Source organism: Neolamprologus brichardi, chromosome 11, assembly GCF_056152115.1.
Source record: "Neolamprologus brichardi isolate AB-2024 chromosome 11, ASM5615211v1, whole genome shotgun sequence".
Classification (NCBI taxonomy): Eukaryota; Metazoa; Chordata; class Actinopteri; order Cichliformes; family Cichlidae; genus Neolamprologus; species Neolamprologus brichardi.
In genome coordinates, this window is record NC_142114.1 from 24,607,526 (window position 1) to 24,631,938 (window position 24,413).

The following is a 24,413-nucleotide window of genomic DNA, read 5'->3' on the forward strand; positions in this document are numbered from 1 at the left end:
AAACCTCAGCCAGTAATAGGTAGGCCAGCTTTTGGACCATCCAGTTGTCTGTATGACTGCCGCAGTACGTACGTCACATTTGCACACTGTCAGAAAGTGCCAAACAGCCCTGGTGGAGTGAGGAGCTGTAAAGAGAAGCAGAGTGCTCTGCTTATATTCTAAAAATGTTTTAAGCTTGTTTCAAAGATTCTGTACAGCAGCTTTAAATGTTTTCCAAAAGCACACATACACTTCTCAGTGTTTCTCAAACTTTTTACAGTGTGTACCACCTGATAAAATGTCAAGCTCTCCTAAGTACCACTATGAAAGCATGAAACTCATAAATCTTACAACAGAAAATTAGTATTATTAAATTAGTAAAATTGGTATCTGCATACATTGTACATATTGTATACATTCTACCACAGGCAAAGTTGCCTCCATTTTTGTAGTTTTTATTAATATTATGTAATAATTTATTTGTAACAATTTATTCTGTTTCGGGAGTGTTTTTTATGCATCTGTATTATATTATACATACACATTAAAAGTGAATCTCTGTCCAAAAAATGCACTCAGTTTACTTCTTACTCACTATGAGCATCATTCATTATTCTCACCCAGTAATTAAGGTTAGGATATGTATTTTTTTTTATTCCAATCCATTCTTCTTTAGCAGCATTTAAATAACCTTGATCAGATTTGATGGTTTTGTTACAGACTTTTCAAAAAAGTGTTTTGCTTTTCTTTCACAAATGTGGGATTAAACTGTGTTAAAATGTACAAAACAGTGATGTCATGTTCTGTGACGAGGACCCAGGCACAGAGAGACTTGATGAATTTAAGAAACTTATGATTTAATAAAGAAATTTGCAGACTTGCACAGAGATGGTAAAATTATGATGACTGATAATGGAGATGAATACAACAGATGATGAGGACAGGGAGGAACAGGGGTTTAAATGCACCAAAGTGACAGTCAGAGAGAACTTGGGACAACATTTAAGGATGCAGGGACTGACAGAGACAGGTTTATCTTGCCTGGCTGGGCAGCTCTCTGGGTGCTCAGCACCCCCAAAGCTCTGATTCTAGAATCGCCCCTGCTATAAATGATTATGTCACACGTAAAAAAATTAACTCCAACAGTCACTAGGTGGTGCTCATGACTATCTTGCAGGGACGTTTTTTGTTTGAAACATTACTCCATCCATCCATTCACTTCCGCTTATCCTTTTTCAGGGTCGCGGGGGGCGCTGGAGCCAGCTGTCATAGGGCGAGAGGCGGGGTACACCCTGGACAGGTCGCCAGTCTGTCGCAGGGCCAACACACAGGGACAGACAACCATTCACACTCACATTCATACCTAGTGACAATTTGGATTATTAAATTAACCTATCCCCACAAGCTGCATGTCTTTGGACGGTGGGAGGAAGCCGGAGTACCCGGAGGGAACCCACGCAAACACGGGGAAAACATGCAAACTCGACACAGAAAGACCCCGGCCTGATGGTGGAATTGAACTCAGGACCTTCTTGCTGTGCGGCGACAGTGCTAACCACGTGCCACCGTGCTGCCATTGAAACATTACTCATATTATCCAATTATTTTTTAAAGACTTTTGTCAAATGAACCATCACATTTATTACATATATTAGTATCTTTGGGCCATAAAATGTTGGAGAACAGCTTTAGTAACAGGATCGCTTTGAGACAATAACTTATTTCCCCTAGAAATAATGGCCCTACCTTTTAGTCGGCCTATTAGCCAGTTATAAGCAGGGCCATGCAGAGATAGTTGAAGGGGGGCAGGTGCTCAAAGTTAAGGGGTACTTAGAACCAGACTGAATAACAACAACCCACATTCATCAAGAATCTAATATGTAATCGCATCATGCTATATCGTTGTTATAGGGTGAGGACAATGCAAAGCAAATGGAGCCTATGTTTTACTGATGGGGTGCAATGTTGCTGTTGAAGGGTTGCTGCTGCTCCTGCTGCTGATAGTGCTGGAGGGCAGGGCTGTGTTGATCTGAGACTGTAGACATTAAAAAGTTCATAGGAGAGATGGTAGCTGATTAAGTAAGTATTATGAGATAATAATAAAATGCAAAGATTGATGGCAGCGCTTGTAATCACAAGTCAAGCGATTAAATAAACTGACTCACTCTTTGCCTCTCTTCCTCCTTCCATCTCCTCATCTCATCTATTACTCTCCACTTGCTGTCCAACTGAGAACAAGGCATAATTTGCTATTGCATTAACCTCCTAGGACCTGGCGTCCATATATGTGGACATCACATTTTGGGTTATTTAGACCAAAATACTCAATTTTGCTCTACAAGGGCCTGATATCCACTTATAAGGACATTATACTGCTACTGTTCTATCAAAATTTTAAAATTTTGGTAATTCTTTGTTTTTACATTCATCAGGTCCCAATCAGCCCAAATATGAAAGAGAAATTATAAATGCATGCCGTGGAAGAGTTCGGGTCTTAGGAGGTTAAACTAATATTTAATTATCCACAAGTCTTGGACCTAATCCTTAATAAAGTAATGATAAAAAATGTTATAGAACCAAAACATTGGAATTGTGTTTATTATTTGTTTTTACTTGAATACCTCTGCAATGCAACTGGTACATGTGTTATTATTATTACCTGTACTCTTTTTAATCCATTTGATGAGGGATCCACTGACATTAGCAGCCTCACATAGCTCCTTTTGTCGCTGTTTCCTGTTCATGTCCTTAAAAGGCATGTCTGACACACACATGCACATACAGTGACATTGTATACCTTCTCCAGAATACTGTATATACTATGGCCACAAGTTTTTTTCGTGGTGCTTATCCAGAGTCCTTCCCTTATTATTTATTCCTAGTATTACAATAATAAAGTAATGAAAATGAGTAATCCTCTACCAGAGGTCTACCCAGGAACAACATCGGAGAGCTCTCGGGAGCTCTCCGATGTTGTTCCTGGGATCTGCTGGAGCCACTGGCCTAGTTTGGGAGTCACCACACCTAGTGCTCCGATTACCACTGGGACCAATAATAATAATAATAATAATTATTATTATTATTATTTTATTTATTTATTTATTTATTTTCTGTACTACTGAGAGACTTGTGTTCTGCTCGTCAAATACATTTCATTGCAATAAAGCGGAAACTGAAATTACAGTTTGGGAATTCTGCTGCATTCACTGTTTCAGAACACTGTATAGAAAGGGTGGGTGAATTGTGTGAAATTATATCTTGACATTTTCCAAAAAGTGCATTCAGGACAATAATTTGTTTAGCTTCATCAGTTATGAATCTGCATTTGTAGCTTAATCCACTGCCACCATGTGGCAGCAGGGTGGACCTTGACAGTACAGACAAACCTGCCTTGTCTGCTAGCAGCAGTGTCATGATACCCGAGCTTGTGCTTCCGAGGAGAACGTCAGTTAACCAACCTGCTCTTACAATATAAATGAAGCTTTACAGCTTTATAAGGAGCTGTATTGAGTTTCTTTAGACTTCATTGTGTGCAGTTTCATTGTGTTTAACCTTAAATGGTTGTCTGACCTACTTGTGTCAGTGTGAACAAGGAGGCAAAGCTAGCGTTGCTAGGATAGGCAGGGCAAAGCAAAGCTTCTTTTTTGAGGAAAATCAGATTTAATTGTTCAGATTTACCTAAAAACGTAGGTCTGTTGATCTGTATACATTTTTGGCTACGTGTCAGGGTAAACAAATCACTCAATTTATTTAAATTGAATAACATAAAAATGAAGCAATCTTGAAAGCAATTTCTTGATTCATGCTTGAAAAGAAATTTCCAGTGGAACACTGCTGTCCTGAGCCAAAGTGAAGTAGTGATTGTTTTTCGATCAAAGGGTATTATGCTAATTCAAACATTTTTTTCTGTGTGAATTTTTTTTCTACATGTTTAGTGCTTCAGCTGCAGAAGTGAGGACAAAGATTTTAGGAGTCACAAACACCCAATAACCTTGCACCTGTTCAGGGACACGCATGCATTCATGGACAGCACACTTTGACTTTTTGCCTAGATGAACGTTTATCAGTTTCACAATCTTCCTCATTTGAAAAGGCATGCAGCCATGTAATGAAAAGCCCCCTGGAATGATGCCATTTACTATCCCTGATCCGGATAATCCTTTCAGAACAAAAAAAGACCAGCACTTGTAAGCCCATAGTTAAGGGCACTAAACACAAAACGGATTAAATAAACTAGAGTCAGTGTTGAGGCTAAAAACAGCAGAGTGTTGTTTTACGCCAAATTATCATTGGTGACTAGAGCCGCATTCTTATTGGGTTAAGTATGGCAGCTATCACCACCTTCCCCCCCTTCATTTACTGAACTGCACAACCTCAACTCCCCATCTCGTGTGCTTGTTGCTCCTATGATGATGAAGTGAGGAAGAGACATGAGAGTATCAAAGTATGAACCAAGATAACCTGTCATTTAGGAGCTATACCAGTTCAGTATGACATTTAACACCACTTCATTCTAAGTAGGGTTTTTATAGTCCACTTTTGTCTCAGGTGTAACAATGCTCTTGGTGTGTTTTATAAGGCCACTTCACATTCACAACATGATACAGCAGCTTTATTCACAGAAACCTGAGCTGAGGTAACGCACAAATTTCCCCGCCGTGGGATCTATGAAGTCCAAATCAAAGGGCAGAATATTGATCAGCTAAATGAAAGATGTGAATGAGAAGGACATGCTGTTAAAGAGCTCCCCTTCCCTCACGGTTCGTACGTTTCTTTGTATTGAAGGTAGAAATATTTCTGTGCATCCTCGATAGTGCAGATTTATTTTAGGATGAGACGCATATGAAATGCTTACCCTACTTAGATGGATTCCAGAAATCAGAGACAGGAGGCTGAAGATAGACCCCGCCCTACACTCCAATTTGAAAGATGATAAAGCCCATTGTGGCACGGCTATTATAAGTTTTTAAACCCTGTCAGTTTCTTTCCAGGCTTTTTTTTTTTTTTTTTTTTTTTAAAAATATGGGCGAGATACAAAAGCCAACTTTAAAATTACTTTTTAGGACCAACGCTTTTCCTAGCCAAGACTTAGCCATTAGGTGGTGCTTGAAGTTGCTAGAAAGCTTATGAAGCCAATTAAACCTGTTGACAGGTTTTATTATACGTAAATTATGTGGGTAAACTTATTGAGCCATTACAAATGCATCCTAAGGACAACACACACATTTAATTACTTTTATTGGATGGAAGCATTTCCAAGGACAGAACAAAAACATTGATTTATTAGCAGTAGTGGATCTTTTGCAACATTCTAGTGTCCAAAATGATTGAAACCTCTGAACCCCTGACTGACTCTGCCGTAAAAGTTATTTAGTAATAAGCATTTATTTTCCCCCTTTTTAAGAGGAATCACTTTTAAAGAATTCATTGCAGGCGACAGTCAGTGCAGCGACCAGACCAACAAACTCCTGGAAGTCCACCACACCATCCTTATTGTCATCCAGTTCACGCATAATCTTCTCCACCACGCAAGCATCATTGGGGCCCTAAAAGGGGAGCAACAAGTTTAGTTTCCCCAAGTGCAAATCCTAATGATGGAGCTGGTCATTTTCAATTTGCATAGTCTGGAAATAACTTCTACTTTAGACATAGGCATGTTCTCCTCATTTGCCCAGGTACCAACTTTTTGGCCAACATTATAGAGTTGAAGAAAAAAAAAAAAGCAAATAAAATACTTTTTCCTCAAAATATAGCTGAAACTGAGAAATCATCAGGTTCTTTTGGAAATCACCATGGTGATTTACCTTTGTTAAAACTTAAAATACATTAAAATTATACATTATTCATGTCAGCTTCAGAAGGAAAAAAATGATTAAGCAACAGATACTTACTTCCAGAAACTCTCCAAGTTCATGCTTTAACAAATTCTTCAGCTCCAATTTAGTGAGCGTGTACTTGTCACCTTCTTTTCCAGAATACTTGTGGAACACATCAATGAGGTCCACCATTGCTCCTTTCAGATTGGCACTCATTTTGCAGTTCTAAAAATCAGAAGAGGGAAGGATAAATTAACCACAAAAGAGATCATTCCAAACATGGAATATACCATTTAGATTTAGAGCAGGGAGCACCAGCCATCATTTGATATACAGATACAAAGAGGGACTAAAAGTCATTCAGTTTCTATAAAAGCTTAAGAGAAACCTTTCATTACAATTGTTTTAATACACTGGCACTCAGATTGGGATGATTCCAGCAAAACCAAATTAGAAAAGGAATGAGGCAAAACTGTGTTTCACACACTTGCTGTGTAGTCATAGAAAAACTCAGGTTACATGATTGTGTTTCACGTCCCTCCCTGCATTTTTATTTCTCAATGACAGAGAAAGATTGGGTATGGCTTACGGCCATTTGTACAGTGGACTATAGCCAGAATCAGATTACATTTTGTAGATTAAAGGGCAAGTACTCAAACAAGTAGCAAGCTGGACTCACTGAGTAGCCCCCCCCGCCCCACATACTTTTTTCAAGACATTTAAAATAGAGAGAGAAAAAAAAAAAGGGGGGGGGGGGGGGTAAAACACCCGCACACGCGATGAGGGACCACTTCTTGGTTAGGCGTGTTGATATTCTATATCATATGGCACTGCTGGGGAAGCATGATGTCTCATGAAACAAACATATTTCAATTGATGAAGCCTGCTAATAATGCAGCATGGTAACCAGACAATTCTAGTGTCTAACCTTATACCAGCCTTTCACTATCAGACACCTGAGAAGCCTATACAGGAGAGCAGTTTCATTTCACACACCCCTCCTCACAAACCAGTAGCAGACAAAAGCCAGACCCCCTCCAGGACAGGTCGCACATACAGTAAGATAAATATAGATTTTGCTCTTGGTTGCATTACATTATATAAATAGCCTTTAACCTCAGATTAATTTTAGAGTATGGTCTTATTTCCATCATCAAAACTATTAGATGATATTTTAGCCTATATGAAGAGTAACATGTTTCTCACGAGCTATAGTGTACGTGAGAGATTGTGTGAATATCTACAGTTTGCAAAATCACTTCTCCAAATGATGTGGCATCAGATTCCCCTAATTATTCTCAATGATTGCTGTTAATCATTTATTCCCAGCGTGATCAGGGAGCTAATTAAGTCTTTGAATGTCAAATGAGAAGCTGGTGTTAATTAACTGCGACTCCAACTACAGCACAAGTAGTTCTACAAAAAAGAACATTTATAAAAAAATCCTTCACATTACCACTGCACATCAAAACAATGGATGAAAAAGAAAAGAAAAAGATCAGTAACTCACCTGGACAGTGACACGTAACAGGTTCTGTTGAAAGTAGATCAAATTGAGCTCTCACCACAGCTCTCACTTCATTACTTATAGTGACTCTCACCTGTGTGCAAATGAACCTTAATCAGATAGGCACCTCCCTCTGAACAGCATCATCAGCGCTTTCACCACTGAACTGGATTGCCATTAATGGCAACAACCTCAGCTCTTAAAACTTTGCAGGACAAACACCACTCACTCTTTTTCCCAACCTTATATAGTTATGTTGCAACAGGGATTAGTTACACATTAAGTAGATACTCAAATGGTTAGTGAGGGTACATGTGTTTATATGTAATTCAGGGTAAGCTATATTATATATACCAGTTATGTATTAATGTTGCATTAGAAGCACAAATATTACTCGAGTGAAACTTGAAAAATCTATAGAAAAGGTTTTTCAATTTCCATCTTAAAATGCAAACGAATATCCCGGATTTCAGCCTAAAAGCTGAAAATTTGTTAATCTGAAACAACCAAAATTAAAATCAGCAACATAAAGAATAAAACAAATTGGCTGTAGTATTCCTCCCCTTTTCCTCTCCAGGGTCTTGTGTAAGCTTATCAAGCACTAATGCTAATTAACTAATGCTTTTTTAAATATCATTTGCAAGTCAGATATTGATTGTATTAGAATTTTCGACTTTTGCAGAAATGCAAATGAAATGCGGGTCAGGTTGTTAAGAGTTGATTTGCATCAGTATCTCCTGGTAGCCTGTGTAATGCCAATGCTTTTTGCATGCTAGTTAAAAATTTACCAAACCGACTTGCATTTGGTATCTACAGCAACAGTTTTTAAAAAAAAGGTCCTCTCTGGTCTGAGACAGCAGGTGAGACCAGACTGGCCTTTTATTTTTGGTGTGAGGAACATACTACTTGGAGATTAAACACTCTGTGTTTCGTGTGGGGGAATAAAACCATCCATTATCGATTACTCATAAAAGCTGTTCTAAAAAATGTGCCTATGGTGATCACTCTTTTGCCAAATGAAACTAAATATGTTTTTATTCATTAATTTCAACATCTGCACAGTATGAATTATGAATGACCAGCATTATACAAGACATTAAAATAAGGCACTGGGTTATTTTAGAGAATGTATAATATGACTCTTCATGAAAAACAAACATGTCCTTCATTTGCGGTTTAATACAAAAACACTTGAAGTCTGTATAGACTACATGTTAACATTACTTATACACATATGCAGAGGGAAGTGAAATATATGAGCTTACTCCCAGTTAAAGTTCAAGGGTGTCATCTACTGGCCATTTTCAAACTTTGTTATTGCCCGCATATGTAAGTAAGCAAGGCTGCACAATTACCATTAATGGTAAAACCCATATCAGTTAAGTCATTTTTAAAATAAAATTTAAATTAATTAAAAAAAAACCGTTTTAAAAAAGTTAAATTTAAAATGGCCCAACATGAATCAAGTCAGAGCACAGCAAAAATAAATAATGCTGCTTTTTTAAAAAAAATCAAAGTATTACATTACTGAATCCAAATGATTAAAAATAGTAGTAAGGTAGACATGATGACTCAGTATTTAGAACAAAAACCTTCCATCACAAACAATTTGTAACAAACGTACATTCACATTTATCAACTGGCAAAACCGTTTTTGCCATTTTTTCTTAATCATACAACAGCTTTTATTTTATTTAAAGCATGTGTAAAGACAACTAAATCTAACTTCATTCAGTCACTGGACTTGTATCTGCTATCTGTCTGTACAACTCATTCTAATTCCCTTAGTTATATTATACCTGGTGACAATGATAACACTTAACACTGTCAAATATTTGATAAACATTAGCTATTATACGAAACATTGATTCATAGAGGACCCAACGAAAGTATGACATGTGTCAAGTGAGCAATCTCTGTGAGTGTGCTTTTGCAATGTATGCCAACAGCAAAGCTAATAATAACTCATGAGGGATGGATTTAGGAATAAACAGAACAGCAAGCACACAAGTTCAGACTGACATTTGGCAGTAACTTAAATTGGTGACTACTTGTGTCCAGTATTCACTAAAATAGGAATAGTATTCAGCTTGAAACACATTGAATATTACACTGAAAACTTCAAAATGACTAGTGCTGATACAAACACTGATGGGGCATTACCATTCTCCAGTTTCTAAGCTCTAAGCTCTACAACTTGATATCGCTTGTATTGTTACTATATGGTTTCATTTGACTCGGCTTGATCTGAGTTTGAACATTCATGATCTCATACCTCTGAGGGCCAAGAATGTAACAGTGCACAGTCCTTTCACAGTGTGGCACCTGTCACCATGGTTTGCTGGGACCTTGCTTGTTATCCAGAGTGCAACATGGGAGATCTCATGTGAGCCGGCCTTTCAGCGCCTGTCAGCAGGGCACCTGGCCCGAGACACTGAGGGAAAGTGAAGCAGAGGCCATCAGCTCAGCTGTCAGGGATGACATGACAGACTGCCTTGGGCAGACAGATTGTTGGGCGGGGGTTGTTTGTTTTTTCTTTGTTATCACAATGAGATGCTGTATTTTGCTCCCTTGTTGGCATAGCCTAAGCAAAAAGGTTACTTGAGGGGAGGTCTTTACTGAGAAAATACTGAGAAAGGCATTTGTTTAATAGTTCTTTTTAATTTAATGGCTAAAATGCCGCCAGTGGTATTTGATTTAATGGCTCTTCATTTGCTTCGTTTGTGGGTTCTGCTTCTTTTTCCACAGTCATCTTATCTTCTTCTGGCACCCTTTCTTCAATAGGGGGACCAATCACAGATTTTCTTTCCACAGATAGGGTTCTTCTCTTAACACTGTTTGCCCGCTCTTGCGTTGTTGGCTTTCCCAGAACACTCCTCAGCTGTGCCCAGAAAAATGCCTGCTGGTTAACCTGCTGGGGCCACTCCAGGTATGTCTTTGTACTCAGCATCTTCTTGAGCTTGCAATACTTGCTGGGCAAGGAGTTTGGATCAATAGGCTCCTTAACCACTAAGATGACATCACTGAAGGTTTTTCCCATTGCTCTCTGCTGAGCAAAGTACAGCTCATAGTTGCACCACTCACTGTTAACGAAGTGCCGTGAGAGAATAAACATTACCTAGGAATAAAGAAAACAACAGAAAGGAAATTATTATAGGATCCCTACCTTATGCCTTCCTACCAATTTCCAAACAACAATGATGAGATCCTGAACAACAGGGCAACTATATTCATCAACCGTTTAGCATAACTCATATCACCATTACTTACTTTTTTAGACTTTTAAGACCCGGTATTCCAACAGTCAACAAGTTGTCAGGCAAGTTTTGAGATGATGTTATCATCATTTATAATTGCAATGTAGTTTAAAAAAAATGAGAAGTGTCCAGGAGAAGTGGCAACTACTGAACCAGGTGACTATAAGCTATTTTGTTTTGCCTTTGAATGAACAAAATTATGTGAAAATGACACACACTTCCACTGAGTGATGTTGCCATTGATCAACTGACTAAAACTGTAGCTCCTAAAATAAAATGTCCAAGATACTTAGGTTTTGCTTTGTGTTGTTTCTCATTTTGCAAGACTTTAATTTACTGTAACTTTTTACAACATAGTGCTTTTACTACATAATACATTTTAGTACCTTACGACTGCTTTCAATATTCTCAATGATGTTATCAATGATCCACTTTCCAGGCATGAAGTCCCTCTCATGAATGCATAGACGATAGGGGTTCGTGTTGTTCTCCAAACAGGGTAAGAGCTGGTGCCTCACCCAGTCAGCATCTGAGTGACTGTAGGATATGAAGGCATGGTAGGTAAAAGTTTCATGATCACCAGCTGCTTTCTCCTTGTGAGCTCTGTATTTAGCTCTGATGATCTGGTATGTTGCTTTAGTGTACCATGGGAGGTCAAAAATATAGCAAATCAGCATAAGTATTAAGATCACTGCTGTGGTGGTTGCAACACAGATGATGATAACCAGTCTGATGTCACATGCTACATGACCCGGAAAGTATTTGGCTATGACTGTGTTGAGCAAAGCCTCTGGGTGGTAACACTTGTAGTTCTCAGGCCAGTTTGTGAGGTTTACCTTTCCTTTTGAAATCGTGTCCTGGATGAAAGCATGAAGCTCACATGTACAATGATAAGGATTGTTCCCTGCCTGAAGTTGAGACAACTGAGGCATATCTTCAAAGGATTTTTTGCTAATGAGGCCAAATGAATTCCCATCCAAAGCTAGCGATTGCAGTGATGCACTTTCCCATTTAGATGGGATGAATTTAATTTTATTCCCACTCAGTAGAAGGGTTTTGAGGTTGGTGGTTTTCTCCAAGTAGTTCATGTCCAGCTGGTCCAGATCACAGTAGGACAGATCCAAGTACTGTACTGTGGTTGGTAGACAACTGAGAGCTTCACCTACAAAGTTATTATGGTGAGCAATAAACTTGGTGATATTTTGTTTCCAGACACAATTTTGGCTATCTTTAGCAGATCCTAATTTGTTGTAGCTAAAATCCAAAACCTTTAGCTCCTGGAATTCTTTTGTGAGGGATGATAAGTCTTTTAAGCTGGTCAACTCATTGTTGCTTGTGTTGAATGTATGAAGATTCGGCATGGTGTTCTTGTAATCGCATCGCTGGTTAAATACAAACTCATTTTTTAGTCGATTATTGGAGACATCTAGTAATTCCACACCGTTCATCTCAACCCATGAATCACAGGGTGCAGAGTTGAAATACACATGTTGAATAGACAGTTGCTTAACTTTCTTGAACCAGGTGAAACGCCAATCAAATCGTAGCACATCAGGATTGCTGATATACCTACAAGAAACAGAGATATTTAGTTTGCGTATTTTTGTATGACCTTAGTAGTGAGCTTCACATTCATGTAATTTCACTTTGTAACAAGGTATTGGATTATAACTATAACAAAATACTTGTCAAACCCACTATTTCATAGCATCATCTTCTTGTGCAGCTCTACCGTATTTAGTGCAGCTGCTGTTTTTGGATCATTAATTTAAAGCCCTGTTATGTTCCTTTATAGTCATGCCCTATGTTGTGCTGCACAACCTTGTGACTAAAATTGCTTGTTTAAGTATAACCATAATTTACAAGATAAAAATCATGACGCACATTTTACGGTCCATTAGAATAAAATAGAATTTAACTTTATTGTCATTGCACATGTCACACGTACAAGACAATGAAATGCAGTTTGCATTCATACAGAGAGTGCTTAGTAATAATATAATAATATATTTGTAATATAATAATTTGTAATATAGATATATTACAAAATATATATTAGCAATAAAATACATATATTACAAAAATGGGTCTATTGTGGGTATGTTGCAATGCACACGGTATGAAGGTATGTGATGAATATGCTATAACTATAAGTATGTACAGGCTGTAGTGAGTGTACAAGCTATGTACAGGCTATGAACAGGATATAAATATGAAACTATACAGAAATATGAACTATACAAGTTATAAACAGTTGTAAACAGTTGTAGAACTATAGTTATTATTGTACAGAATTATGCAGTAGTGCAGTTTAGATCAGTGAGATGTGTAAACTACTGTTAGAGCAATCTTGTAGGACACCAAAATACTCACCAAAGATCCAGTTTATCCAGTACAAGGTCTGTGATGCTGGAACTTGCACCACTATCAACAAATGTTGGCGAACGGGCAAAGTCAATGTACTGAAGTCTTAATCTTTTGATGCTGGTTGCTTGTAAATTGATTAAAGCCATCCTTAAAAGGTTCTCATTGAATTTTCCTCTGTGAAAGATGAGTTGCTTGGCTTTAATGTATTTTAAACCCTGAAAAATGTCCTCCTGTCCCATGTAGTATGTGAATTCAAAGAGGTTACGAAATTGAATGACTGTGAATGTTTTGTTAGCTAGGTCCAGTAGCATATGAACAAGAGCATTTGGGTGTTGGTCTATAGCCATGTCAAAGCCCATCTGACTTGTCTGAATGACTTCTAAACTTCCAGGCTCATAGTAACGGAGGTGGGAGGAACATTTAATAGCAAATCCTTGGAGCTTAAGGTTCTTCAGGGGCTGAAAATCTTTTTTTTTTAGACCCATCACCAAAGGGCCGCCCATGGAGAGAACCTGGAGTCTGGAAAGCTTGGAGAAGCAGTCAGCCAAAGTTGCAGTTATATAAAGGTTATTAGACATGTAGAGCTCTTTTAGATTAACGAGAGGTGTCAGAGCTCTGGCAGGAATTTCCTGCAGGGAGTTATTGAAGATGTCAAGATACTCCAAGAGTGTGTTGTTTCTGAAGGCATCATTGTCAATGTATGAAATGTTATTGTACTGAAGCTTGAGGATACGAAGCTTAGGGAGGTGGAAAAGGTCATCAGCATAAACAGCTCGAAGTTTATTATAGGAGAGGTCTATTTCTTCAAGTGTGGGTGGAAATTGTCTCCATGGGATACTGTCAAGCTGTCTTCCCAGACAATCTGCAGATCGGTCAGAGTTGTAGATCTGACAGGGTCTTTCCTCAGTGTTGGTAGTGGGGAGTGAAGATGGAGTTGGGAGTGTGAGAGCTCCAAGAAAGAGACCACTGAAATGGATCAACTTCCAAATCATTGTTTTAGACCTGGAAATGAACAAGATCAGGCAAGATTATCAAAACATTTCATTGATTTTTGTAGACAGTAAATGCCAGATACACGTAATATTTTGATTAACTTTCATTAAACATTAACATTAATGCTTTCAGTAGAAAATGCTCATTCAGATTTTATTCTGTGTTTGAGTGCTCTTTTAGGCTCCCTGCTTTCCCTCAATCCCCTTTCCTGTATTTCTTAGACTGTACTTTAAAAAACCAAAAAATTCAATTTCATGCTTCAGGTCTCTTTGCAATTTTCCTTGTTTTCACTTAACTGAATTGAGGGCATAAAAAATCCAAGTAAACTGAATCCAAAAATTTTAGTCTTAATGAGGAAATCTAATTGACATAATGCGTTCCCTAGCCACTTACGCTAACCCTTAACATCAAAAATTAATGCATAACCCTAACCCTTAGCCTAAACCATAAACCCTAACCATAACGTAATTGTAACCCTGACACTAAAACCAAATTTTTAACCCTCAAAAATGCCGTCAAACTCGTGGGGACAACCGTTTGTCCCCATAAGTGACTGTTGGTCCCGACAAGTACAGTGGCATGCCAATTTTTCTGTCCTCACAAAGACGTCTAAACATGCCCACACACACATGCAAAGTATATAAATCAGAGAAAAATGTGTACTTTTGAAATTGCATTATCAGTGTTGGGCAAAATTGTGACACGTAACAGTACACCACTTCTACAAAACAGTAAACAAAACCAACGTTTAATTCCTGTAAGATGGATGAATGCAACACTTTTTTCTGATATATTTAATTTCATAATTTCCTGTTGGGTTATAAGTGTGTCTGGCAGTCACTGATTTCTAGCTTCGTTTTAGGTTAAGTTGAACTAGAAACCGCACACATCACCGCATTTATTGAATGCACTCAGGCAGCAAAACTGCATTTAAAAAGACATTAGTTTCATCCATTTACAATATACATTTCCACTGGTCCCTCAGTAAACATCAACAACAGCAACTTTGTCATTACACAGCACTTACCCTGTGAAGTCTACCTTTCTGCTAAGGGCTGGTAATGCAGACACTTTCAAATTCTCCTGCCCTTTTATAGTAGTAGCTCAAGGTTACACATTGTTTGTGCCCTTACGTGAAAGCTTTATAATGCTCATAAAACAATGTTGTTTTATCTATTCCAGAATTGATGTGAGTTGATTAAACAATTCTGCATGGATATGGCTAGTGTAGAAAAACATTGTTGCCCTGTTTATTTTAGATAATTGTAGGTCATTATACTGTATTAGAGCTCTGTCTGTTCATTTGTGACAGTCTGGATAGGAAAAAAAAATATATATCATCATCTTGTCAAACATAATTTTTGTTTAATTAATTGACTCAGCTACATCTAACAGATTGATGGTACATGATAAACTGATGCGTTAATTTCTGAATAATATTTCTGGCAGAAACATAAATAAAAAATACAAATATATAATTTATCCACAAATATATTCATTGGGGAAATTTAATTTCTCATAACATTCCACTGACATTTGAGTCAGTTACTCATCATTTCTAATTATTCATGTGAATGAGTGAATTAACATATTGTTCTGAAAAAGTGTCACATGACAGATGAGTTCTTTGAATCAATATCGGTGTTTGTTACTTTGGCAATCTTCTTCCTTATTTGTCAGTTAAACATTGTATGGGAAGTAACACAACAGTAATACTGTTTAGCTATCTGACTTGGGCCTCAGTTGACAGCTGTTCCTGGAAATTGACAGTCGATTAGAAAAACATCAATAACATTTACTTAGTAAGACACGTCACATAAAGGCACTGTTGTAAAGTAATGTTTTCCATGTAAAGCAGCTGTGGTACTTTGCATTATCAATATTATGCTAATATTATAACAATGCTAATTTTGTCTTAAATGATTTGAAATGCAATCATATTTCAAGCCACGAAACAATGTTTTCATTTTCCATTTATTTTGGTCATTTTAGTGCCAAGTTCAAGTTTAACCCCAAGTTGGCACCAAGTCTTTCAGATCATTTGCCAGATATCACTAAAAGAATATTGATAGTGTTAACATTTTAATTTCAATTTTGATTTTGATAGTGTTAAATTGTGAAATTCAATTTTTACTTTAAGTGGACATGGTTAATGAATACCCATTCATGGTATGTGAACATGAAAGACCTGCCTGTTGCAGGACTATTAATAGGTAACTGTTTAACCATCAAGGTCGAAACGTAGATTTTCTTAGATATCTGTATTCATCTAATGATAGTTTAAGGGAATATGCAAGATTCTGTTGTATCACTTTTTGAGTAGACTATTGTCCCATATATGTTTTCCTTCAAGCTTCAGTGGCCTAAAGCATTTGTAGAAATTATGACTTCTCTGCATCTGAAGCAGGGACTGGGGAGTAAGTGTAGGTGGACTGATGGGTGAAAAAAATATCAAAAAAATATAGATCATTTTTGGTTAACTAGTAAATGTGATGTCATTTAACTGCGATTTAATCTTAGCTAACTACCAAACTCTTGCCTATTAACGGACCATGCAAGATCTTTCTTTGATCCCATGTGTTGTCTTGTGATAACTCCATCAGGGTTCAGAAGCACCTATCTGCATTCCTCTTGCTTTTTCTCTTTACATTTATCTTTTGGTTTGCTGGCCTGCCTGTGTGATACATAAGTGGTGAATAGTAATGCTAAAATGTGAAAACAATGCTAATCCAGACAAAACACAAACTCACGTCATTCACCAGCTGCTCTTGTATATAATGGAGCAAAAACTAATTTTTGACTGTACATGCAATTTAGTTTAGTTTAGTTACAGTGGCCATACTTTTTATTGATTGCCTAGATGTAGATATGGAACACAGCAGCAGAAGTCATGAGTAGATCTGATGAATCATTTCTATTGCTTATTGTTGACCTTTCAAGTTGTGGGACTGATGTTTTGTTGGTGGCAGAAATTTCATTTACACATAGCAGCAATTTAAGTCTGATTGTTACCAAATATAATCAGGCTGGTGTGACTGTGTGCCTAGCATTAAGTTAAGAATTGCCCCTCCTCAGATTACTCATCCAGATACAGATCAGTACACCAGTTGTGAAAGGGGATAAGTTTGCAAAAACATTAGAGTAGTCAGCAACTCCCACAGTGTAGTCTCAGATAGCTTTATCTTGTGGTTGTTAGGCATAAATCTAAACAACAACAGGTCATTTTGCAGTCAATAGGATGGTTTAATCAAGTCAGGTTTTTTTTAATTAGAACAACCTAAAGGTCTGGACTTTTTGATCTGTGTGACCTGTTGTACTGTCATCTTCACACATTGCCTTGCATCATTTTCTCCCTCACAAACCTGATAAATTCACTGCTTCTTTTAGGCATTTTCTTTTGGTTTCTATCACTTCCGTAGCTATTCTGCTGTCTCCTACAGAACACTTCTGTTTTGTAAAGTTTTCTTTTTTTTCTACTGCTGTTGTGTTTTATTCAGCTTCCTTTGCTTTTTATTCAACATCTATTACATTTTGTGTGCCTTTGCAGCATTTTTCTTTTTTGTTAGTGTTTCCTCAAGTTCCACTGCATTTGATCTCTCAGGGCCACCGCAGAAAACTAAAACTTTTTACCTCAGGCAAATTCCTCATTAATGTTTCCAACAGAGGTAAGCCAAATTGCCACGTTCCTGCAAACACTGAGAGCTTTTAACTTATGTCTATCAGATTTTATATTAACCAGTAGGTTATGAGCTTCTGTGTTTAACTCCTCTTATGAACTGCACTTTTGTTCTGTGTGACCTCTTGCTGAGTTTTTTGTGGTTCTCGTGAATGTACAATTCCAAGAGAAATGTTTTCTGTTCTGCGGTGTACAGTCTTATCGGTGAAAGGAATCTGCACAAACATGTTGGCAAAGCTGCAGACTTCTCTGTTCAAATTTTTAGTATTATTTTCGTTTGTTTAACAAAGTCATGTGGTGTGTCAAAACAGAGTTGTACGTAGTGCAGTCAAAACACCTACACATAATCTCTTTTGTGTACTCAGTATGCTGTACAAAATATTTTCAGAGTTAATTATTCTCCCCAGGCTGGCTCACTGCCAGATTCATATAAGACAAGCTGGAATCTCCCCAAGCATGTGAGAAAAAAAAAGAAAGATAATTTGTTATCACCGTTTGTGTCACATTTAAATTTTATAACTATGACACTGTTTACATTCTAACTATGACCAAGTGGAAGTGCTCAAATTATCATGGACAACCAAATAAGAAATAAGATGAGTGAATGCTTTTTTCTTTTTTTTTTCTTTGCTTTTGCTCCATAATTGCTGATAAAGGACACCATGTAGCTGCACTGGCTCATCCGGTATCTAAAACAGGTAACAACAGATAAGAGCATAACAAGGACAAGGTTTCCATTTGTTGTTACAAGAAATGAATGGTCTACTTTTTAAAAGATCTTTTGGCAATACTTTAAAGACATGGATCCAATTGTGTACAGTAATTGAAAGGAGAAATGAGGTTAGTATAAAACTCCTGGAAGAATAAAACCAACAGAAAATGCACAAAGATGTGCTCACAACACACCAAACAACTCTAGTTAGGACTTGATTGATGATGTAGAGGCCTTCACATCAGATGGTTGCTTCAGTGGGGTAAATACATTTCTGATTATTAAGGCCGAGAAGTAGATCATATATATATATATATATATATATATATATATATATATATATATATATATATATACCAGTACCAGAAAACTCTCTGGTACTCTCTCGTACATAAAGTCTATAAGTACCAGAAAGTACCAAAGACAAACTCAGAGAGTATCAGAGACAAACCAGACACAGTCTTCATTTGACTCGTTTAAGAAGTAATAGCAGAGCTATCTTCTGACCAAAATCTTTACCAAATAAGCCTCAGAGGAAAACTAAAAAGAACATTTCTTCTTTGTAAACAGGACAAATCAATCGAACTGCATGACACCTGCTCTAAGAGTAATATTTATTGCACTATTGTTGTATTAGACTGAGTTAGTATTAATTAGGTCAGCTGACTAAAGTTTATCTGTATCTTTATAGTCCAAATTTGACCGACAATAATGCAATGGTATAATGGATGGAAAAAAGTGAAAAGTTTATAAAAATGTTTCTTTTGGCCTGAAATTCATGAAATGCGCTGTTGTGTTTACTTTTTTGTGTCTTGCATTCACTTTCAAACAAGACAACATACAGATGGTTACTGAATTGTGGGAATTCTTATATGAAGTTAAATTGCATAACGGTTTTGGATCAAATCCACATCTATCCATCCATTCTCTTTTGCTTATCAAATTAAAGGTCACAGGGGGGCTGAAGCATATCCTTGCTGTTTAGGGCAAGATGCAGGGTACGCTATATCAACAGTGCTAGCCACTGCATCACTGTGCTGCCACATGGTTTGCTGCATGTTTTTTTTTTTAATTTTCAGTTTACTGTGTGGGTTGTTAGGGTTCAAATGCAAGACAAAGGCACACTTGGTAAGAACAGGCTAGCCTATTTATTAATGCTCAACAAAAAAACAAAAAAGTAAAAACAGATCAGGATTACAGAGACAGAGGAGCTTGGAGTAAAACCAAAACCACCCCCAAACCCTGGAACTGGACCATAACAGTAAGTTATAGCTTGCTGATAAGAAGATGATGAATTAATATATTACATTATTAATTAATTTTATTTCTGTATTTATTTCTGTATATTTAACCTAAATGGATGATAAAATTAATATCAACAAGTCATAGTCTTCTCCTGGTAATATATGATTTCTACAATACAATGTAAGTACTACCAAATTTCCCCCTCGTGGGACAATTAAAGGATTATTCTATTCTATTCTATTCTATTCTATTCTAAGTTTTCGACAAGGGTAGCTATGCACTAAATTAGTAACCAGGTTGCGAAAGACACAGCAAACAGTTCTATCATTCATTAAGCTGCGATATCTCTCTGATATTCCGTGGAAAGCGTCATCCAGTAAGTGTAAAGATCTATTACTGCATCTGATATTTACCCAGCAGTCAATAGTTGGTGGCAAACAGTTCTTTCATTGACATGTGTTGGCAGTGCTGGGCCCACTGCCCTGATATGACAAATGTATCTGGCAGCAGACTTTTTTCACTGATGAGTGTTCTTTACTCTGGTTTAATGAGGCTGTTTACATGCTATGCACAAACACAGCTGCACTTGGTTGATGATTCTGTTTAAGTTATCATGTTCATCCTCCGCAGGGACAGATGCTGCACATGTTTATGCACACAGGTTGTTTTCTATCATATATCAAAAGTTCTTTACCAGCACTGTTGCTGTATAGACAAAGAGCAGTAAGATAAATACAGTAAAGGAAATTAAGTTGCTGTTATCTAAACTATAATCTAAAAAGCACTTGCTTATCGTCTTCTCGCTTTGACTCTGACAGTTACTTTTTTAAAGAAACCGCTTGTTGTGAAAGTTGTTTTCAAGAATCACGACTTTCCTGTAAGAATTTCCAATAAAAGCTTTCTACCTTAAGGGAGACAGATAGGGAAACTTGAACAAATACCAGCAAAAACAGCTTACTAACTTGACACTTCTAGAGGGAGATATGCCAAAGAAGGGTGAGCTGAAGAACTAAATCACAAATTATACAAACAGTGAAAAACATCCAATCCATTAACAGATGACTGGGAATAAACATGGCAGGAATGCCTCTTTCAGAAGGGAAATGACAAGTTAAATCACAAAGCCTTTGTATATTCCCATCAGCATCCCTCAAACTAGGAAAAGAAAAGTAATAACAAAAATTATTCAAACTTAATACAGCTTTGTTACAACAGACATTTAGATTTAGAAGAACAGAAAAAGCATTCTAGTAAATGCTAAATATTTGATAGTCACAATTTGATAGAAGTAACACCTGTGCTTGATGAGATAAATTCTTTCTATTACCACACGACAAGTAAAGAAAAAAAGAGTGTGATGCTAGATTGGGGCATTAGAGCAAAACAGAACAAACGTATTCTGGAGAGTCTTGAATAATTACTAAATCATTACAGTCTGCTCTGTTCAAATCAATACTCTGGTCAGGAAAGCATTAAAGAAAACAATACGAACTTTAAATTCAGCTTCCGCGTTGCACTGCTAGTGCTCTCCAGTTGCACATGCTCGCTCAATGTTGTGGTAAATGACTACATTCAAGTGGAACATAACAATTGCAGATGTTATTAGTCACACCCAACAAATCAAAGCATCCACCACGTAAAAGCTCTATTAAACAGGATAGTGTGGGTAGATTTGTGTTTTGTTTAAGTGCTTTGGTTTCAGGGATTTTTAAGGAGGAGTTTACAAACAAAGAGCAAGAGGGATTTAAAATAAATTCTGTCTTATTGCAAAACCCAAAAGGAAAAACTACTCAGCAAAGAGAAATGTGTGCTGTCTCAGTGGCATTTGACTCCACCTATAAGCTATTGTTTTGTGTCCTATTAATGCTGCCAGAGAATGAGTAATCAATGAATGGTCATATTCAGTGACTGACTAAGACCAGGCACTGAATATGACATGAAACATATGAAAAAAATATCAAAGTAATGTCATTAACTAGCAAAGGACTCATGAAAATCTTATTGTTTACTAAAGAAACTTCATTTTAACTGAAGTAGCCTTAGAGTGATCCAGCACTCTGGGGATTCAGGGGTTCACTTTAGTTCATTGAGCAGCCTCCATTGTTGCTTTCTAAAGCCATAAATGTGTGAATATGTATGTGTGTGACCACAACACACAAGCACAGAATGCTGCTTTGTAGTAAATGTTCCCTCTTGAGAAACATGATAATTCTTGTGTTCTTGTCAAACATCTTGATCATATCTTTATATAAGTCATAAAATATGCAATAACATTTTAGATCTTGCCATGAAAATTGACATTAATTATAAAGATAAAACAGTAGCTATGTGATAATTTTACTTTACCCCATAGAGATAAAATCTGATTACAATGAAAAGCTAATTAGATACAGTGGGAAAAGGGAGGCAGCTGCAGAAGGGCAGAGCTGCAGCACTCACATGTACTGCATTCATCGTCTCTAAGCTGCTGCAGTATCAGTGGGCACAGGTCCACTACTGCATCAACTATTATATCTGCTCAGGATGAGCTTCTCTGGACATCTTCTCAGTTAAAAGATAAGAAGATTAACTGGGTTGGCTTCTGAGCATTCAGCATTACAGTTAAATAATAACTGAAGGTTCAACATAAGTTGAAGCATTAAAGAACTAAAATAAATCACACTGGGAAAAGTAAAACTGTTTAAAAAACATTTAAGAGGGCAGAGCAGCAGGAGACATCCAGTGAGTTCAGTATACAAACAAATCCCTGAATAATCACCACATACTGGACACTACTTCTACTTTCTCTAAATATACCTTAAAACCTGTAATCTCAAAATGACTAAGCCGGTCAGATCTTTAGAGAAGACTTTACATACACCATCGGGCAGGCAACATAGACACCAGCAGCTGTTCAAATCTCCCCAATGTTAGCTTATTTACCACTGGGGCTTCACAGGTGCCAGCAATTAAGGAGGCTGCTTGCCTTAGGAGTGTCTCTAAGCATACAGTAAACCTGAAATCTTTATCTTTTTATAATTATCAACACAACTCATTAAAAGATGAAAACCAGATATAAGCAGATGCTCTGTGTTATATCACTTCCTTCCTAACACAAGTGCTTATGCACCTTTCATAGCACTGAAATACCTTTTTCATTCCTTTATAACACAGCTGAGGTATTGGAAAGAGGGATTTTCAGTGTTTTTCTATGCTCAGTGAATAACTGGATAAATACATCTCTTTAGGATCTTTAGCCATGCTACCAGCTGTGTGAGGCTGTACATAAAAAAACCACAGTAGTGCTTTGGTGTACTTTTGGTATCCTTGAAGTGAGAGTGTGCGAAAGGGAAAAAAATATTTAAAACAATACTAATCTAAAACTGGCAAGTGTAACTTGCATGGCTGCAAAAATGTGCCATTCAAGGATGTGAATGTTGTAGGTTTGTTCCCTTAATATACATTTAAATAGAGGAAGTGAAAAATGCACACCTTCCTGCTTTCCTATACTAAGGAAACCTTAAGCAATGCAACCTTAAAAAAGGAAAGAAAACTCAGTTTCCGACTCCAGCATGTCAGTCTGGGTGAACAAACTGTCACATGACTGAAACAGGCTCTTCCACACTTATCTTATTTATAATGTGGCTTAAAACCCTGAACATTACAGCAAACACATGGATTTTCCTGTTTGAATGCAGCTAGCCATCAAACATTAGAGCCAATTACTGCTAAAGAGACAGAAAGTGAAAGTGGACAATATGTCCTTTCTTGACATAAAACTTATTGTTGCAGCCAGGGGCAGCCCAAACGTGATCCCCTTAGACTGATTTTTGGTTTTAGTGTTCTGATTTTCCTCAGAGTTATCCATTCTGTCACTAGCTAGCAAACATAAACATACTGATAGAAGATGGCACTAAACATGTTTAAAAACTTATTTCTTAATTCCAAATTCACAGACAGTGTTACATCTATGTCAGTTTTTGAGAGGTGTAGTGTAGTCTGTTTCATTTCCTCTTTAACCCCCATTTATCCAGGGAAGCTACTGCATGACCACTGGAAGAGATTGTTTTTGTTAGTTAGTTATTTTTGTTTGATTGATTTTTTTTGTAGTGGACAACTAGAGCTGTGTCTGGGCTCAAATATTTAAGCCAAGATAGAGTCAATATGTCAAACGACCTACAAAATGTTACTACTGGGCATTGAAACCTGCCACTTTTCCCACTTCCTGTCTAACTGGTGTACTGTTAAATGATAAGTATGGGAAGCTAACAACTGACGGAGTTATTTTGGCTGGAACACTGTATTGAATTAGAATTACTATTATGAAATTTCCCCTTGTGGGACTAATAAAGGTATATCAATCAATATCAATCAATCAATCAATCAATCAATCAATCAATCAATCAAGTAGAGTAAGTCCATCAAGTTGACATTTTCCACCCCTTAGAGCAACTAGTGAATTTTATGTGCCTCCATAATAAACTGCATCTCTTTAGGATCTTGAGCCATGCTACCATTCTAATATATTCTAATTCTAATATAACAATTACAATTGTTATTCAACATTTAGAATGTGCTGAAAGATTGGAACTACAAGTGATCCAGGTAGATTGTTTTAAATGTTAAGAGAAAAAACAAGCTTGAAATAGACATGAAAACAATATGTTTACACTCACCTCATGTTGGACAGGCTCACGTCTTCCTTAGCTGGACTTTTCATAACACATTCTAACCTGTTCTGTTGTCATTGCTTAGTGAGAAGTGACTCACCACTGGATCAGTAAGCTTATGGGCACTCTGTTAGCTCTGCTAGTCTGTATGTGTTTTTGGCCCTCCCTCTCTGTCTGATTCTTTTTCTCTCTCACTCACTCTTCAGTCTTTG

At 37.1% G+C, this 24,413-nt stretch overlaps 2 protein-coding genes across 2 annotated transcripts; both read right to left on the reverse strand.

The window, feature by feature from the left end:
• Positions 1 to 5,200: 5,200 nt before the first annotated feature.
• LOC148100571 (protein S100-A1-like) lies at positions 5,201 to 7,411 on the reverse strand. The gene is made up of 3 exons (XM_087848409.1): positions 7,306 to 7,411; positions 5,871 to 6,020; positions 5,201 to 5,525 (listed from the first exon to the last, which is right to left on the reverse strand). The coding sequence occupies exons 2-3, from the start codon at positions 6,009 to 6,011 to the stop codon at positions 5,379 to 5,381; spliced, it is 288 nt and encodes a 95-aa protein (XP_087704535.1). The 5' UTR covers positions 6,012 to 6,020; positions 7,306 to 7,411; the 3' UTR covers positions 5,201 to 5,378.
• Positions 7,412 to 8,417: 1,006 nt separating this feature from the next.
• Positions 8,418 to 24,341, reverse strand: tlr18 (toll-like receptor 18). The gene is made up of 4 exons (XM_006791792.3): positions 24,208 to 24,341; positions 12,933 to 13,928; positions 10,946 to 12,128; positions 8,418 to 10,420 (listed from the first exon to the last, which is right to left on the reverse strand). The coding sequence occupies exons 1-4, from the start codon at positions 24,249 to 24,251 to the stop codon at positions 9,974 to 9,976; spliced, it is 2,670 nt and encodes an 889-aa protein (XP_006791855.3). The 5' UTR covers positions 24,252 to 24,341; the 3' UTR covers positions 8,418 to 9,973.
• Between the last annotated feature and the right edge of the window lie 72 nt (positions 24,342 to 24,413).